Genomic DNA, 17,265 nt, shown 5'->3' on the forward strand with positions numbered 1-17,265 from the left:
CATGTTCTGTGAGAAAATCTCTTGCCTGGAACCAAAACACTAGCTGCAAACGCAATGGCATTTTCAGTAAAACATGAAATCAGCTGCGCAGGTACGAATACAGTGCTTACAGTCTGTGGCTTGTTTACTCAGTCTGGTATGTCTGTTTGAGTGTACGTGTGTAAAACATATTTCGATGTGTGCATACAGGCGAGTGCTGTTCTGTGTGTTACATCAAGATGAAATAGTTGCCTTGAAGGGGCACTCGGCAAACCCTGTGTGAGAGATCGTTATGCAGTGTATCCAGAGGACACAAGCGCGGCTGGGCCCAGCAGTGGCCTATTGATAAGTATGCACGGTATGTCTGTGGAGGCCAGAGGGCCTGAGACAGGAACAAGCAGCTATTGTGGTCCAGTACCACGAATACCAGCACCCTCCAAATCAAAAGAGGAGAGGAGGAAAGGAGGAAAAATAGACCTAATATCACTGCATAACAGAGTAAAATTTATCATGACATCTAAACATAATGAATCAACTCACTCTCTTCAGGCAGCTCATTCTCCATCTCGTCCTGCTCCATCTGTTTACACCAGCCCTCCATACGCTCTGTCTCAGCCTGCAGTAACTTGAGGAACCAGCGGCCGTCACGCGGGCACACCGATCGCCCAACCGCCTCCAGAGCCTCACCCTCTGGTTCAGGTACGTTGTCCATCCAGGGGTCAGGAGGAGGCAGGATGGATGGGTCAAAGCCCACCTCCCCGTAGTCATCTCCGGCACAAGCGTGGTAGTGGTTCCCAGAGCCCTGGATGCTGACGGTGGAAGTGGCAGCATCACGTGAGTGCTGGCGCGGCATGGTGGCGCAGAGACGCGGCGGCAGGTCCGGAGCGTCTGATGGGTCGTCGAGGTCAGCCTGCACAGCTGTGGTTACACTGTTGGAGCGGGTCATTCTGCGGTGACTAGGAGAAGATGTAAGAATAAGTTTACATGGGACGCACAAAGGTATTATTGATTCTTCACCTGTTAAACATCTGATTAGTTTATTTTTATAGCCTTCCTTTTAGCAGCAATTATCATCACAATGATCTCAGCGATGAATAGCTTTTGTATTGTGGAACATCTTTTGTGTGTGAGTGTGCGTGTGCGTGTATGTTTTGTCACCTGGCTCATTCAATAGCAACAGTGTGTACAGGCCTCTGTCACACCGCAAGCCCTGCTGTGGGACCGCTGCGCATACACAAATAGTGGTAGCACAAAAACACACATGCACACACACTCACACCTGGAACCCTTCTCTACAGCTGGGCGTGCCATGTCGCATTTGACTCAGAGGCTTTGTGCCGCTGTCGGGCAGCCTCTGCCAAGTCTCTCCACACTATGTGCAACAGCAGAGACATGCACACACATACACACACACACACACAGAGCTGGCGATGTTCTATAGAGCAGCTCACCACCCAAGAGATAAATGGGATGTTAGAGGGATGCGGGTGCTGGGAGAGGAGAGGAGGGGGAGGGAACTGGCATGCTAACTTCACAGTGATTGGACAAGCCATTAGTCTAATAATTGATTACAGCTCATGACTTAAAGCACATAATTTAATAACATATAATAACATATACAAAAATGTAGCAGAGTGGTGGTCATTGAGACACTTTAAAAATAAGTGATACACTTTGATGAAAAGGCATAAAAGCCCTCATGGACATGGGCTCTAAGGATTAAAGAAAATAACTGGGTATTAGTGCTCATTTCAGTTTAACACAAATGCCCCCATTCAAAAATCCATTATACTACTGTGAGACATATATGGGATTACAATTGTCCTGTCAATAGACCCTCTCCACCAGGCCTGTTAGCTTTACTCTAAACCAAAAACTGCCCACAGTCCTCTCACACATGAAACCTCAACCTGACCTGCCTGCAGCATGACACACACAAATGATCACCTCTCGCTCAGCCCATCTCCGGACACACACTCCTCCTGAACTCTACCCATTCATCTTTACTTCCCCCTTTTTCTCATTCATCTCCCCTCTTCTGTGAACACAAAAAAAAAGAAAGCAAGATGGGAGTGGCGTCGGGTAGATCAAACAGCGTGTATGCGCTTTACGTGTACATGCCAGCAGCCCTTCGTGTGCGTGTATGTTTGTGTGAGTGTGAAGAGCAGTTAAAGAATAACTCCTCCAAGCAGGTGTTCAGAGCTAATGACCACAGCCTGCTTTCTATCAGGCTGCTAACAACTTCCTGCAGGGGCAGAAACAGGCAAAGCCAAACACTGCCCAGACAGACAGACGGTTAGATCAACAGACAAGAGGCAGAAGAACAAAAAGAACTAGGGCGTTTTAAAGGATAAAAGTTAATGTGAAAGAGGAAAAAAGCTATAAAACACAAGTAAGGTATGCAAGAGCTAATAAAAATCACAGAAAATCTTTCCTCTTCCTACATTCAAGTAATAGAAAGTGATAAATCACCACAGAGGTTGAGTTTTGCATTCCATATGTTGCTGCTGCTCTGAACCAGAAGGTCCTACGTTTTCTTCATTTTCCTGTCATCTGCAGATACTTGGTTTACACTTAAAAGCAAGAGGAAATGGCCCTAAAAAAAGAAACATGCCTTATTTGGATTTAATGTCTAACGAAAGCCTTCAGTCAGCTAGGGCAAAAACAAAAAGGCTAACATTGCTAATTATCCCTTATATTACGTTTTCAGGACTAGTGCAGTGCCTGTGTGTAACAAAGGCATTGCAGTTTGATGGGCTATCAGCCAAATGGTAAATCCCATGGCTGAGAAATGAAGTGTGTCAGAAAGTATCAAAAATGGCAGTTTTTAATTAATAAACATTGAAAATAGTTTTGTCTCTGTGGCTAATTTTCTTCTTCATACTAACATAACATGAGGTGTCTGCTAGGCCTCACCTCAGCTTACCTGAGTCACTGAACTGAACCTCTGTACATTGTTTGCAGTACTTTTGCCATTTGGAGACTTTTAAAATGTAATCATCTGAGAAATAGTTTGGTTTGATGTGATTTACAGCTTGCTAACTTCCCTTGCTACCCCTGGCTGATAACTTACTGCTCCACCCCCTCATCCAAATATGGTCACTTCTGGCCATAAAAAACACGGTGGCTGCTAAAACGTCAACTTTGGGGCTTTAAAATGCGGTCCACAACCCAGTAAGTGACATCACCGTGGTTACATCTTTACACTGTTAAAGCCTCTGATGACAAAGGCAGGAAGCTGCTGAAAACATACCATGGTGAAAGTGTGTCAGAAAGAATTTTTAGCCAAAACATGAGGAACACTTGTCTAAACAACTTCATATTAGACGCTGGACTTCTGGAACACGAGGTTCAGAGCAAAACATCTGCCGAGTAGGAAGTACATCAGATGAATGTTTGGTGAAGAAAGCGAAGAATGCACACAAGCACACAAATACAGAGAGAGTCCTTCATAAAACCATAGCAGTGTTAATTCCTCCTCTTGCTGGTGACAGGTAGTGACGGGAAAAATCAGGGCTGGCACTAGCCTTCATGGTGAGATTAGGAAAGAATCTGTACAGTGTCCAACATACCCTAAATTTAATTTGTGGGGTCGTAAAAGACCAACCTACATCAAATAAGTCATCCTGTTCAGTTTGCATTTAAGTAAATGCTTCATATACAAATATTATCATATTAAAAAAAATAGGTAAAAGAGAGAAGGAAGATGTTTGTCTAAAGACAAGCATGTTATTTGTTCTTTCCAACACTTTTACATCTCTTTCCACTGCCCGTCAGTTAATCCTAGTTCAAACAGCAAGCTGAGGTTATGACCTATGACTGCTGCATAAAAACACACAGACACTCACACCCACACACACACCTACAGACACACTGAAGAAGGCCGTAGGAGTCTGGCACTCTCACTGTCTGGGAATCTAATGTAGGGGGCAGCATGCCCAGACCTCCCAGGTGTGCACTCATACACACCCACACACACACCATTACAGATGAATGCCAACAGGTAAACAGTCATGCATGTATCAACAAAAATACATGCCAACCAACACCAAACATTAACCAGAAAAATGCATTAGCTGCAGTCCAGCATAACAACAAGTCCAAACTTAGGTAGACTACAGCCTATCTGGATGAGTTAATATTTGGCTTGGCGTATCCAGGAACTCAGAGCATGGTTGATCAGCTGAGACCTCCTCCTTTCAGAAATCCCCTAACATTCCACATCCAGCACATTTTGAAGTGCTGGACGTGGCCCTCTCTGTGACCTTTGATAAAAGCTTATGTCGCTTTGAATTTTAGAAGCATCCCTTCAATGAGTTGCAAAAACCAGGAACTGGCTAAACTGACTAGCTTTCCTAACTAAACAGAAGGTGACTTAAAAAAATAAAAGTGTGTGTGTGTGTGTGTGTGTGTGGGGGGGGGGGGGGGGGGGGGGATGAAAGCAGACAGATAAGCTACAAATGGCTGTGTCCCACCAGAGAACTTAAAGGAGTGTGGTGCAGTGTGAGCTAATGAAACAGCGAGCACACTAGGCTCTTCTCCTCAAACTGGGAACATGCAACAGAATAAACGGCTAACTGACAGCGCAGCGGTCTCTCGGACCTAAACAAACTCAATAAAACTCCCTCCTCTTCTCCCTCCCTCACTCCCTCCCACACATACACAAACACGCAGCCCCAAACAGCCTGAATCACAATGACTGGAGCAACAGATGGCTGTCAACTCACCCCCTCAGCTTTCCAATCTCCCTATACCACATCCTCTGGCCCAGCTGTCATTTGGGGCCCTTAGTTGAGGGGGCTCTGACGCCAGCCACCCCTCAACTGTGGACAGCTGCTGTAGGGAAGCCAGTGCGGAGGGGGGGGGGGGGGGGGCAAAAGCTTGTAACGCACATTATCAACCTACCCTGGTTTCAAAAAGCCCTCTTTCTGATATCCCTGTTTCATCTCTCTTCTTACTTATCCAGTTTCCCTTTAAGAACATCTACTCCCTTTTTTGTTTCTACTCACCATCGCTCGTCCTCCACCTGAATTCCTATCGACTGGAATTTAGACTGCTCCTCTGTGGGCCCTCCTTCTTCTGGGTCCACCTAAGAGAAGGGGGAGAAATTCTCAAATTGTCTGCATGGCAGAAAAACTGGATTAGAACTCTGACTGAACCCCAGTCTCATTGCAAACCTGGATCCCTATGGACAGGCACTTGCGGAGAGCTTCTCTCTGCGCCTTGGTGTCCGCGGAGACGTGTGCAACTGCGGAAGTGGTGGCGGTGGCAGTGATGGTGATGGTGCTGTTGGTGACGTGCTGGCTCGCAGGGCCGTGCACCTGAGCGTTAGCTGCCTCTATGGCTGCCGTCAGGGCCTTCATGCTATCGATGCTCTCTGTAGAGTTGGACAGGCCCGGCTGGGAACTGATACCCGTTCGTGTGCCGGGACCCCCGTCCATGTACGCATCCTGGGCGGACTCGGTGCTGCTTTGGGCTGTGATCGATATAAAAGGTTTGGATGGGGTAGTTCGTGGTGGGACCGGAGGAGGGGTCTTTTTGTAGGTGGTGATGCATGATGACACTGCAAAGAAGACACACACAAAAAGACAGATGTCAGAAATATCTTGGTGCTTGAGTCTGTGTTAGAACCTAGAGGTGCGAGGTTTGAGAGAAGTGGATATTTGTGAAGCAGGGTCCACTTAAATGCAAGTACAATAATAATTTAATAGACATTTAAAGAAGTAAACGTAAAGTAGATGAAGGACATCAAACATACAGTAACCACCATTGAAATAAATTTTTTACATATATGTAGATAGATGGCAGTTCACCCAGAGGTCTTAGATGTCTGTGCTGCAGTCAAAATGTGCAGTAGATTAGAGCCAACTTTGACAAATCAGAGCTGCATCTAGGTGTTAGGATTAGTATGTCAGCCACTTGACCCACTGATCTAGATGGTTAAGCTCTATACGCACTGACTGTACACATCCAGAGCAATGTGATTGTGCCAAATATAGCTCTCCCTGCTTATGCGTCCTTATGTGACAGAAGGTAAATGACACTGCTGAAGCCAGCTACAGAGCTGCATGCACCCCCGAGGCTTTGTGTTAAATGCAAGTATGTATGGGAAAAAAAAAAATCATCATTGCTTTTCCCAGTAACTGTCTTCCTCTTGCATTCTCACCCTCTCATGTTACAGCTACAGGTTGTGTGCAGACAATGGAGCCTCTCTGACACACACACACTGAGTCAGAAGCCTTAGAAACATGCCAAAAGACAAGAAGCATAGCCTGTGTGAGGAAAGACAAAAACAGCCACCTCCTAACTATATTATGATTTGGAGTCTCCTTCCTGGCTTAGTGCTACCATCAAAAGTAGGTCGCCCTTTCTGCGTTCTGTGGCAAAACTAGGACGGCAGGTTTCCTGGATCCCTTTTTAATCCCTACAAAAGACAAACATCCTACCATGGTGAGATCGGGAGTCTGTGCGCGGCACACAACTGTTACCAACCACACCCAGCACACGCGGCGCTGTATATAACTATTACAGGGAGAGCTCTTGTTTGCTTTGTGTCTTGCCATCTCGCTGACAGCTACAGAGAGGCCTTAACATACTGGAGGTGAGCAGTGGGGCTGACTTCATCCTTTTGGTTTGTCAGAGTCATTCGTTTGTACCCGTCCTCCTCCTCCTCCTCCTATTGAAGATTTGAGCCTCTTGACAAGCTGGAAAGTATTCAGATAAGATGAGTGCTGCACTGAGTGGAGATCACAGCTTGTGAGTGTCTTTGATGATGGCAAAACAAACCACAATAAAGGGAAAAAAGGATGATTTACTGTATTTCCTTCTGAAGCTAAATACCATATGTAATTCTTTACAGATAGTGTATGTGTGGGAATTACTGCCAAAACCAACAAACTTATCTAAGTGTGCCATATTTGCACTGTCGTCTCGTTCTAACAGTTTTCTAGGGAAAATGATCGACATCCAGGTCTAATCTTCAGAAAGGTCACACAGTACAAACCCATAAGAACAAAAAGATGTACATCACACACACGCATGCACTCACACACAGAAAGAGGGCGAGGTCCTGCCCCTATCAACCATGGGGTTTCAAAAGAGAGCATGCATCATCTTTCAGTTTCTATTCCCTGAAGTCATCTAAAAGTCACACGTGTGTGTATGTGCACATGTTGGATGACTGTATATGTGTGTGAACTCCTCTCAAGCCTACGGAAGGGTTAAAAAGGGTTTTTATCTGCTCAAAGGAAAAAAAAAAGAAGAAAAAGACTGCATGAAACTGGAGACGACGCGCTGTATCCCACCCTAGCTGTCACTGTGAGAGCCAGACACAGTGGAGAATGACAGGGGTTTCAAATGCCAAGACAGGTTAAGTAAACACTCGGGAGTCTGAACATGCCCACGCACAAGTACGCGCACACAGGCCTGGAGAGGCACACAAATAACATTGACACAACCCTGCTTAACATTTCAGCTTCTCCACATCAAGGCAGACCGCACACTTCCTGCCAATGATATGCTCTCTATCCATCAGGAACTGTTGTCAGCAGCGTACCAGCCTGTACCAGTGACTCGTATGCAAACTCGTGAAAGGATGTGAAGTCAAGCATTTAACAAAATAAAGGATTTTAGTTTTATGTTGAAAAATCTTTCAACTATAATGAAATTAAACAAGTGAATCCTTTAACTTTAGCCTGTATGTACAGAAAAATTAGTGGAAAACATCTGACCAAAACAACTTCCCAGATTAGACTGAGACCAAGTTTCCAGTTTCCACATAGCTGATAAGAAAATAGCTTGACCGCCTTACAGCCATGAAAGCATTAGACAGCTATACTGCCCTGGACCTCCCACACTCGCAAGCATTCAAGGACAGAGTAAAGCAGGAATGTGATGCATGACTCCATCAAACCCTTAGAAAGGAATGTGAAAACCTCTCTTTACTAACCACAGATAAACAGTGACGAGCACACAGAGAGGTTTGTCTGTCACTTTATAATATCAGGTCAGTGCAGCCTTGATCAAAGAGTAAAGAAAGTTCATATTCTCTTGTGTGCAAAAAAACAAAAACAAAACAGGACTAACTTCCTCGCTTAATGGAAAGAAGAATGTGGAATTTTATCTCTCTTCCCACTGAGAGGTAGGTGCAGCCTGCTGCAAGCATTGTCATCTCCAAGAGGAGAGGAGTTTGTGAATGACAAAACTTTAGTGGCTCTCTGCCAAATCCTCTTTTGACAAACGCTTCAAAAGTCCCATGCAGACAAGTTGGTGTGAATAGCAGTTCTTCTTGGCAGGGCACTCTCCCCACCCGTGGGCTTGATAATATCAAAGAAAGCCCTCTTCCCTCTCCTGAGACAAAGCAAGTCTCCATTCATTTCTCCGGCCTTAGGAACAAAAACAGACTCGCTAGCCACCTCTTTTTTTCCCTTTTCTTTTTTTTGACTGCGCCCCATTTGTGTGCCTGCATAGGTGTATGCTGTTTCCTTTATTTAATCACCGTGTTCATGTTACTAGACAGATTGAAGGCAGGCAGCTGCCTTGTAATCTCCAATCTGTATATCTGTGGGATAGGCCACTTCAAAGAGCAGACGGTTTGGTTTAAGAGGCTAGCTAACAGGAATGAGCTCCCCCGTGCGGGGGCCAAGGGCAAATCCACCACCATCCAAAGAAATACAAAGACTGGGATGAGGGGCGGTCGGTATGGGGGAATATTGACAGCTGCGTCCAGCTGCACTATGTTTGGGATCAGGGTCTGCCAGAGGGGAGAGAAGAGCGAACACAGAAGAAGAGTCGAACAAGACGGAGGAGGAGGGACTGGGGTAAATCACAGAGTTACTGCCCGACTCCTTCTGCTCACTTTGTCCATTTGTCCGTCTCACTCCCCATCAAGCACACTCACTCACACAGAGGCCCAGCTGGAGTCCTTTGTGATAGCGTCACCATGGCATCACATAGCAACATAAAGTTTTCTGGGAGGCCTGGTATTTTACCACCAGCAAGCAGAGAAAGAGCTTCCACTGGTCATTTGTTTACTCTGACAGGTTACACCAGTCAACAGGAAAACTTAAAAGCTGAAGTGAAAAAGTGAAACAAAAAGCAGAATATCAGCAGAGGCACGGCAGCTGAGCGCTCCTGCGCTGTAAATAAATATCCCAGAGCGTTTTGTTTTTTTGGGGGGTTTTTTTGCCTTGAAGAGCTGCCTTTGTACAGCTGAATGCTAAAGTCTACCAACCAGTTTTTCTTGGACTGTTTTCAAAAAGGCTTGTCATTGTGTTTCAGGGACAGTGTTATTGGATGACAAGCACTTGAAAGGTTCAGACCGTATGACGTTTCACTGCTGTTCTGAACAACAGTGCAGCACTAATACCAATCCTGACTCAACACTGCCTCTAGATGGCTACTTTAAACTGAAAGAAACTGAAAGAGATTACGAGAAGCCTTGTCCTTTAACATTTTCTACATGCTAAAAACAAAACTTAAGCTAGCAGATTAGCTGTTTGTTACTTATCACTGTTAAGTTAGTATTACAGACACAACAAACACGGCACATGATATACAATGAAACATGAACGTTTCTGACAGGCCTGTGAGTCACCTAAAAGTTTCTATGAGACTTCGAAGTCAGTCTGCAGCTCCCAGCCACCAGAGGTCAAAGGGCAGCAGAAAGGGTTTCTGCTCTCCAGATGCCTGAGCACTCAGTAACAATAGCTCACTGTGTGTGCCTATGCATATATGTGAGAAGGAGGGGAAGGTGGCGGTCTGCACTGCCCTTTAAAGGAGTATATTTAGCATGTGTGAGTGCTTTTGGGGGTGGTAGTCTTTAGTGCAAATGGTGCCAAAGTTGTAAACATCCTGAAACTGCTGATTTAAATGTATTTTTTTACGTTATCATAAGGATGCATATCAGTATGAAACATGTGTCAAATATGCCTCTAGTGTCCTCACACCAGCAGTGCTATCAACAAAGTTGTGTTCTCAGCGTGCCCCTACTGACAGCAACCCGTGACAACAGTGGGTAACTGCCCTGGCAGGCTTGTGTCTCCTGAATCACTAGATAAGAGTTTGTTTACAACTGTCAGCCACCGCTAAATCTGGCAGGCAGCTGCTCCCTGTTAGGCAATAGATTTATTTCACTTAACCTACTTTCCTGTGTTCCAAGTTCAAATAGAAAGCCTGGTTACCTGGATTCCTCTTTTATGGCTTGATGCTCTCCTCGCCCTGTCAATCAGTGACAGGTGTGGACAGATACAATGTGGACTGAGACGTTAAAAACTAAAGGGGAAAAACAATAAAAAACTGAAAGTTCACATTAAGCTTTTCATTTTAGGTGTAGATCTAATGTTTTAGGATCACATCACTCTTGAACTACGCAGCTGATTGTTTTATACATGTATATAAAAATCATCAAATGACTAACAATTACTCTAACAATAGTGTAATTGCCAACATCAACACTGTAAATGCATGCTAGATGACACTTGTTGCACTGACAGGTATAATCAACCAGGATTTCACATAAATATATACTCTCAAAGTTCCTCCCTGTACAGTCGTGAAGCATGTGGGCTTGTCTTCTTCAGACAAGCCCACATTTTTGTTGTTTTAAATCAAGGGGCTTTCTTGTTAGACCTGCCCTGTGATGGCTCCAGGCCATATTTTTTGTTCTCCCCTTCTCCTCGGCCTGACGAGCCAACAGACACACGAAGAAATACATCAGCCTTTTCTTTCTGTCCAAAAGACCTGCCTGCAGGGGCTGAAAGCAAGCATATAGTCACTCAACATAAGGGGGAGAATTAGAAAAGCGTGAGAGAGAGATAAAGATAAAATAACAGAAAGGGAAGTGAGATGGGACAAAGTGTGCCATGCCGTTTACTTCACTTACTGTACATTCCAGCAGCTTTGTGGGCCATAAACCTGAGTATTAGCTCAAACACTAAAACTAGCACACCCACACATCTCACGCATGCTTTCACTGCACTCATTTCCCACAGCATTGCTCACAGAGTGACTGATACTTTAAGAGCAGACTAGCTCAGTGTGCGCGGTGACACATCAGATGTGCTGGCAATGACAGCATGGGCAACTGTAACAAGTCTAGCATACCGAAAAACAGAATCATGTAGCTGAGGGGGAAATCAGATAAGTCATTACGTGAAGTTATATTTGCGATTGAGCAGTGTCTCAGAATATGACACTTGTTCAATTCTTTTTAAAGAAGAAGAGAGAAGCCTTGATGTGGTCTTTTTGTCTTGCTAAGTGGATAACACAAGCCACTTAGGCCAGTGGCTTTTAAACTAAAAATACACGCAACACACCAGTGTTGCCACCACACTGTCTCCAAGTGCTGAATACAGTTCAGATAAAACATGACTGTCCTCTAGAACTGAAAGCCTGTGGAATTACAGCCAAGCACAGAAAAATAGAACCACAAGCCTTGGGAATAATGCTCACTGGGCATAAACAGCAAACACAAAGGTGACAAAAACACAAGAGGCTGATACGCAAACACACATGCACGCATGCACGCACGCACGCTTGCGTGCACAGAGGCATCAGCTTCGGGGCCTGAAACACAATACCGATGTCATGTCATTACATGAAGGATCACTGCTTGCTGCAGTTGTTATTTACATATAAATGCAGCAGAATGTGGTCAAAAGTTCACTTCTTCTTTCCTCCAACAAGAAAAGGCATGCTACAAGCTTCCTGTGGAGTTACACTAAAAGTCCCCCCCCCCCAAAAAAAAGAAAAAAAAAAAGAAAGTCAAAACTTGATTCATAAAATGACCGGGCACAAAAAGTAAAAGGAAAGCTGGCTTGCTGTTTTTACAAGCGTTTGAGTTTACTCTTCCAGGAATGCCATGAAACATCAGTGTCGGGTGTTGTTTCACAGCACTGGGGTTTTTCTCCTCGCATTCCTTCCCCCTTTCCCCCTCTTTGACGTTCTTTGTCCTGACCACTTGCACATGGAGGGGAAAGGAGACACTGGCGGCCTAATCCACTGCCAGAGGCACACTAAAGCCATCTGGGCCCAAAAAAACCAAACGTTTGGCCTTCTGTTTCTCCTATATGAGAGGAGAAACTGGTGGGGGTAGATGGAAAGTTAAGAGAGAGGAAGGGGAAAACGAAGGAAAAAGGAAGGCAGGAGGTACAAGAGAGGCTAAAGGGGGGATTTGGAACAAGAACCAGGCAACACTAGTGCAGTCTTTTGTGGTTTTCATTCCTGACCTTCTGACCCTATACATCCTGTTGACGGGGTCGGGGGGGCAGAACGAAAGATGAGATTGCCGCTATAGGCATCCGTGTGTGCCCAAAAGGAATGTGAATGCAACGAGCATGAATCAGGACAAATATGAAAACCTATGAAGATGATACAGAGCTCTGGGTGTCTCTCTCAGGTGTGACTTTTCACACCCCTCTCTCCCTTCTTCCTGTGTGTTTACATGCACTCCCTGCTGAATCTTATGGGGGAGGAACAATGGTCTCTCCAGCATTCCCACTCTCCTGCTGAGAGCACCCGTTTGTCTCCTGCATTCCTTTTCCCATTCATCTCTTTCTCTCTCTTCCCTCCTGGAAAAAAAAACTCCTGCTACTTTTTTTTTTTTTTTATACAAGGGGGAGGGTCCTGAGCATGTGTCTCAAAAATCTGAGTCAAATCAGTCCCCTTCGACACAGCCTCCCCCCTCCTCTTTCCTCTCTGTTTTACTTGGTTAGTGAAGCAGCAAAGCTTTAAGAAAGGGAGGAGAAAGAGGAGATGCATTCTTTCTCTCCCGCTTGCTGTCTCTCAGTATGCACCAGCGGTGAGTTGCGGCTTATTTTTAATGACTGGTAAAAAAAAAAAGAAAAAAAAAGGAGGGCTGGGTGTCTTCCCCGCCGGCCGCTTGCACACAGGCTCAGTTACTAAGGCATACACACACACGCACACATTACTGTAGCTGAGTCTGGGACTTTCACAGAGAAGTCTTTAATTTGCACTGGGGCCTGGCCTCCCACACTGCACAGCCCAAACCACCCACTTACAGCCATGCACTCTTCCTCTGACTTACTCCAACATATTCTCTCCCCTCTCCAGAACAGTGAAAACAACAAGAACTCTCAACCACATAATTTTGCTGTCAAATAAAGTAAAACCTTTCAACATTCTGTAAAGATAATATGGCAAAAAAACAACAACATGTTTTTCTGCTCTTCAAAAAAACTCCCATCTCCTTTGGAAGAGATTTAACTATATATCCCACTCCCTCTTATGTTTTCATTCCCTGAGGGGTTTAAGTTTGCAGGCCCTGCCCTGCCCAGCTTTAGCATTCAGGAGCCACGAGGATCATCCATAGTCAACACTAAGGAAATCCTTTCAGGGCTTTGCTTTTCCTTTGCCCCTGATGCCAAAACACAGACAGGAAGAGCAAAAATGGGGAGTGGGATAGTCCCTACCTGACAGTGGAGCCCCTATCCACCTGATCTAACACAACAAATGAGCGGTTTACTCTTTTTAAGTAATCCTCAAAGTAAAATAGTGAATTCCTCACATTAACAGGAAACTGTTGTATGTGCACTTTCTGCAGAGTGGAGACAGCAGGGGTGCATTGCCGCAGCCATTCTTTGTGTTTGCAGTAGCCCTGTCAACTCCTCCCCGCGCCCTTTTCTCATTTTCCCCCGCTCGCTTAACTTTGTTCCAAACCAATGGCAGGACGAGAGGAATGAATGACATTCTCTTTGCTTGTGTTTCCTGTGTCAAAAGCACCACTCTTCCTCCTTAAACGGCTATAATCAAAGCATTCCAAGCCGTAACAAGCAGGGACCAATTAAGTCGTAAGTAAATATAGACACCCAGCAGCCACCTAAAAAGCTTTAAGTCCTGCAGATTTATCCTATTCACTTTTATTCTGCTCCAGAGCATGTCGAGGCAGGAAATCACTGATGATTCAGGTCATGGAAACACATAATAATTAAACCTGATTGATGCTATGTTATAGCAAAGGGCCTGCAGATCCAACTTTTAATCAAAGGTTACTTACGATCACATTGCATCAGACCTTAGGTTGTGCATTATATGGGACAACACTTATAAGTTGGTCCAGATTGCCAAATTGAACTGGCAAAACACTTCAAAGCAGGTGAAACTATGATGACATCTAGTGAAAGATTTCATATTGCATGTCTTTACTTTGCTACATCAGGATCACAAGAGCCGGATTTCCTTCAAATTGAATTTTCTTTTAGACATCTGATGGATAAAAAATTAGGAAGGAAGGTATACGGTCCAGCACATCGATGATGCATTTAAAACAGAGCTGGAAAAGCTAGAAAAGCAGATCCACAGATGTAAAACTTTTGAACTAAATTTAATTCCTCTGGATTTATTTATCTTGTGACTAACACTCTTAAGCTGTCACTGTGAAAGAGATGCTCAGTGTTTTCCACTCAAGTCAGTGAAAGAGCGACAGTGCAAGTTCCCACTGGCTTGCATTCTCAGACAGTCGTGACAGGATGAAGTAATTACTGAGCGGCTGACACACCAGCATGGCTAGGATTTATCTTCTCCAGGAAGAGAGATAGCCAAATCACAGTTTACCCACATTGAGCTCCCAGTTTGGGCTTGATCCTGCAGCTGCAAATGGAGAAGCCACACACAAACACTTTGACACCGTCGCATGCGTACACACACCCCGATGCTCAAAAAAAACCCCATCGAGTTACAGCTGCCAACCGCAACTGAGAATGGCGTCTTTCTCCTTTTTATTCCACATGTGTGCTGCGCCTGTGCTAGTGTGTCACTACATGCCTTGACCCAGCCCTTGTTTCCTGTCAAACACACCTACTCGAACCATCAAAGCAAGTAGAATGACAGCATTATGCAGGTGTGTGTGTGTGTGCGTGTGTGTGAGAGAGAGAGAGAGAGAGTGCAGAAGAGAGAATCAGAGACAGATGACACCAGAGTACTGTTTAATTTACATCCCTCTTTGAATAATAATTCCACCTTAGAGGATGGCACCTTTGATCCACTGACACACAGGTGTAGTTCACATACAGAGGCGTAGGTTGCTAACACAGGGCTTTATCTATCCCTATAATTAACAGCCAGAGCAGGATTCAGAGAATACTATATGTGTTTGTGCGTTACCGAGGAACAGGAATGGTTCGGAGGATTGATGGAGCTCAAAGGTGCATTCCTGTACAGCGTCCTCAGCAAACACTGTTTGATGTCAGTGTCTTGGAGGCATATATACATCAAGGATAGCATGAATGTCAGTCATCACTCAGGGGTACAGCAACTCTTATTGATGACTAATTCCTCTCTCCCAGTCCCTGTGTATGTTACACACACAGAAAAACACACCGGTAGCATTGATGAGGCAGAAACTCCACCAAAAATAATATCTGATAGCAATCTGAGAGGAGAACTTATGACTTGCCTCACATACACAACCTACTGTTGTGGTAAAACACCAAAAGGAATTATTCTATGAGTAGGAATTCAGCTCCCTCTAGTGGTGACCAGCTAGGACTGAAAGAATGATCATTTCATTAGAAACACTGCCCTGTGTTGTTTTTCTGTTTACAAGTAAGATAAAAATAAACAAAAATCAATTTTTATTTAATATCATCTACATATCAGCTTCATATATAAATTACATTTCAGAGAAATTACATTAAAATAATTAGCATAAACGTATTAGCCTGTTTTATGCAAAATATCTTGCCATGTGCTCATATATTTTGTTTATTTCTATAAAAAGCTAAGTCATGGTAGAAAGTTCACAGTTTTTAAAAATTTGCCATTTGCGAGACATAATTTTACTAAATCTTGAAAGTAGATGGTGTGCAAGACTTTGACTTTACTTGTTTAATGTTCCAGTTCAAAGATACAGAAGATGAGTTGCAGTTTTTTTCCTGTTTATTTGAAACTGGAATAATGTGAGTAATAAGAAAAAAACATAGTTTTGAATGCTGATGTTCAAAAAGGCACCAAAAAGCCTGCTTCACTAACTAATACACATTCATTATTAAATACTGCATCATAAATCAGAGAGGTATAAACATCTTCTGTAACGCAAAGAGTTGTAAATAGCAGATACCTGAGTAAAAATTATCTTGTGCAGCATTTTCAACTTTTTCCAAATAATTGGAGATTTTTTTTAAATGATAAAACATGGGTGAAAACATGCAGCTCTGCAGAGCTCCAATAGAGCTTCATGGCTTAGTGCTTAGCTGTTTTAATTAACAACATTTTCACCTGACCTCTTTATCTTTGTTCTTTAGTCTCATTTCAGCTCTTCGAGTGGATTACCAGAAATCTGGAATTAACTTTAACCACAGTGCTGAGGAATCAGCAGGCTGATGAAAGGGGAAAAGTTGAAAGCGAGTTAAGAAAACCTCAGCAAGAACACCTAAAAGTGAAGGTTAATTCTGGCACATCGCATCCAAAGACATGTCAGTTGCTCTACTAAACAAATGCTGCAGGTGAATGACTCAGTAAATATTTAGTGAGGTCATAGCTTCTACTTTTTAATTTTCCTTGAGTGTACACATTCATCATGCAACCCCTCATTAAGTCTCTAACCCAAACTCAGTGCGGACTAATAATAGCTTCTCTGAGGACTGAATTGAAAGGTAAAAAAGGAGATAGAGAGAAAAAAAGAAAGCGTGACTGAATCTGTTAGTCACACAGATGCACACACCTGAGGCAGCTTTGTATCCAATACACTAAACCACTCCTAACTCTCCCAAACTCATAAAATAGAACAAGAGACTCACTGGCCACTTTGTTAGGTACACCTGTTCAACTGTTCATTAACAAAAATTTCTAATCAGCGAATCACATAGCAGCAACTCAGGCTTGTAGACATGCTCAACAAAAACTGCTTAAGTTCAAACTGAGAGTCAGAATGGGACAGAAAGGTAATTTAAGGGATTTAGATTGTGGCATGGTTGCTGGTGCCAGACGATTTACAGAGTGGTCTTGTTTATGTCAGAGGAGAATGGACAGACTGCTTCAAGCTGATAGGAAGGTAACAATAACTCAAACAACCAAGGAATGCAGAAGAGCATCTCTAAACACACAACACGTCAAACCTCGAAGCTCATCTTAATCTTTAATGGGAGATTCCCATCATGGATGTGCAACCAACAAATCTGCAGCAGCAGCTTTGAACATACAGCTTGAAGCAATAAAGTATTGTGCCTATTCTCCAAGAGATATCCAGCATAAAACACATGGTATTACAGTGAGCTGTAGAGGAGCTGATAAAAACAAGAAAATGTGGAAGAGAAGCATTATCCTGTAACT

The 17,265-nt window shown here is 43.9% G+C and overlaps 1 protein-coding gene across 3 annotated transcripts in view; it reads right to left on the minus strand.

Annotated features, from left to right (window-relative positions):
• The window catches only part of dlgap1b (discs, large (Drosophila) homolog-associated protein 1b), a 94,199-nt gene that overhangs the window by 3,865 nt on the left and 73,069 nt on the right, over positions 1-17,265 (minus strand). For all 3 annotated transcript variants that reach the window (XM_026179769.1, XM_026179770.1, XM_026179771.1), the window contains 3 exons: positions 5,157-5,542; positions 4,989-5,068; positions 520-935 (listed from right to left, as the gene is read on the minus strand). In XM_026179769.1, the coding sequence (XP_026035554.1) occupies positions 520-935; positions 4,989-5,068; positions 5,157-5,542 (882 nt within the window). The remainder of the gene's footprint in view (positions 1-519; positions 936-4,988; positions 5,069-5,156; positions 5,543-17,265) is intronic.

This window comes from Astatotilapia calliptera, chromosome 9 (assembly GCF_900246225.1).
Source record: "Astatotilapia calliptera chromosome 9, fAstCal1.2, whole genome shotgun sequence".
Classification (NCBI taxonomy): Eukaryota; Metazoa; Chordata; class Actinopteri; order Cichliformes; family Cichlidae; genus Astatotilapia; species Astatotilapia calliptera.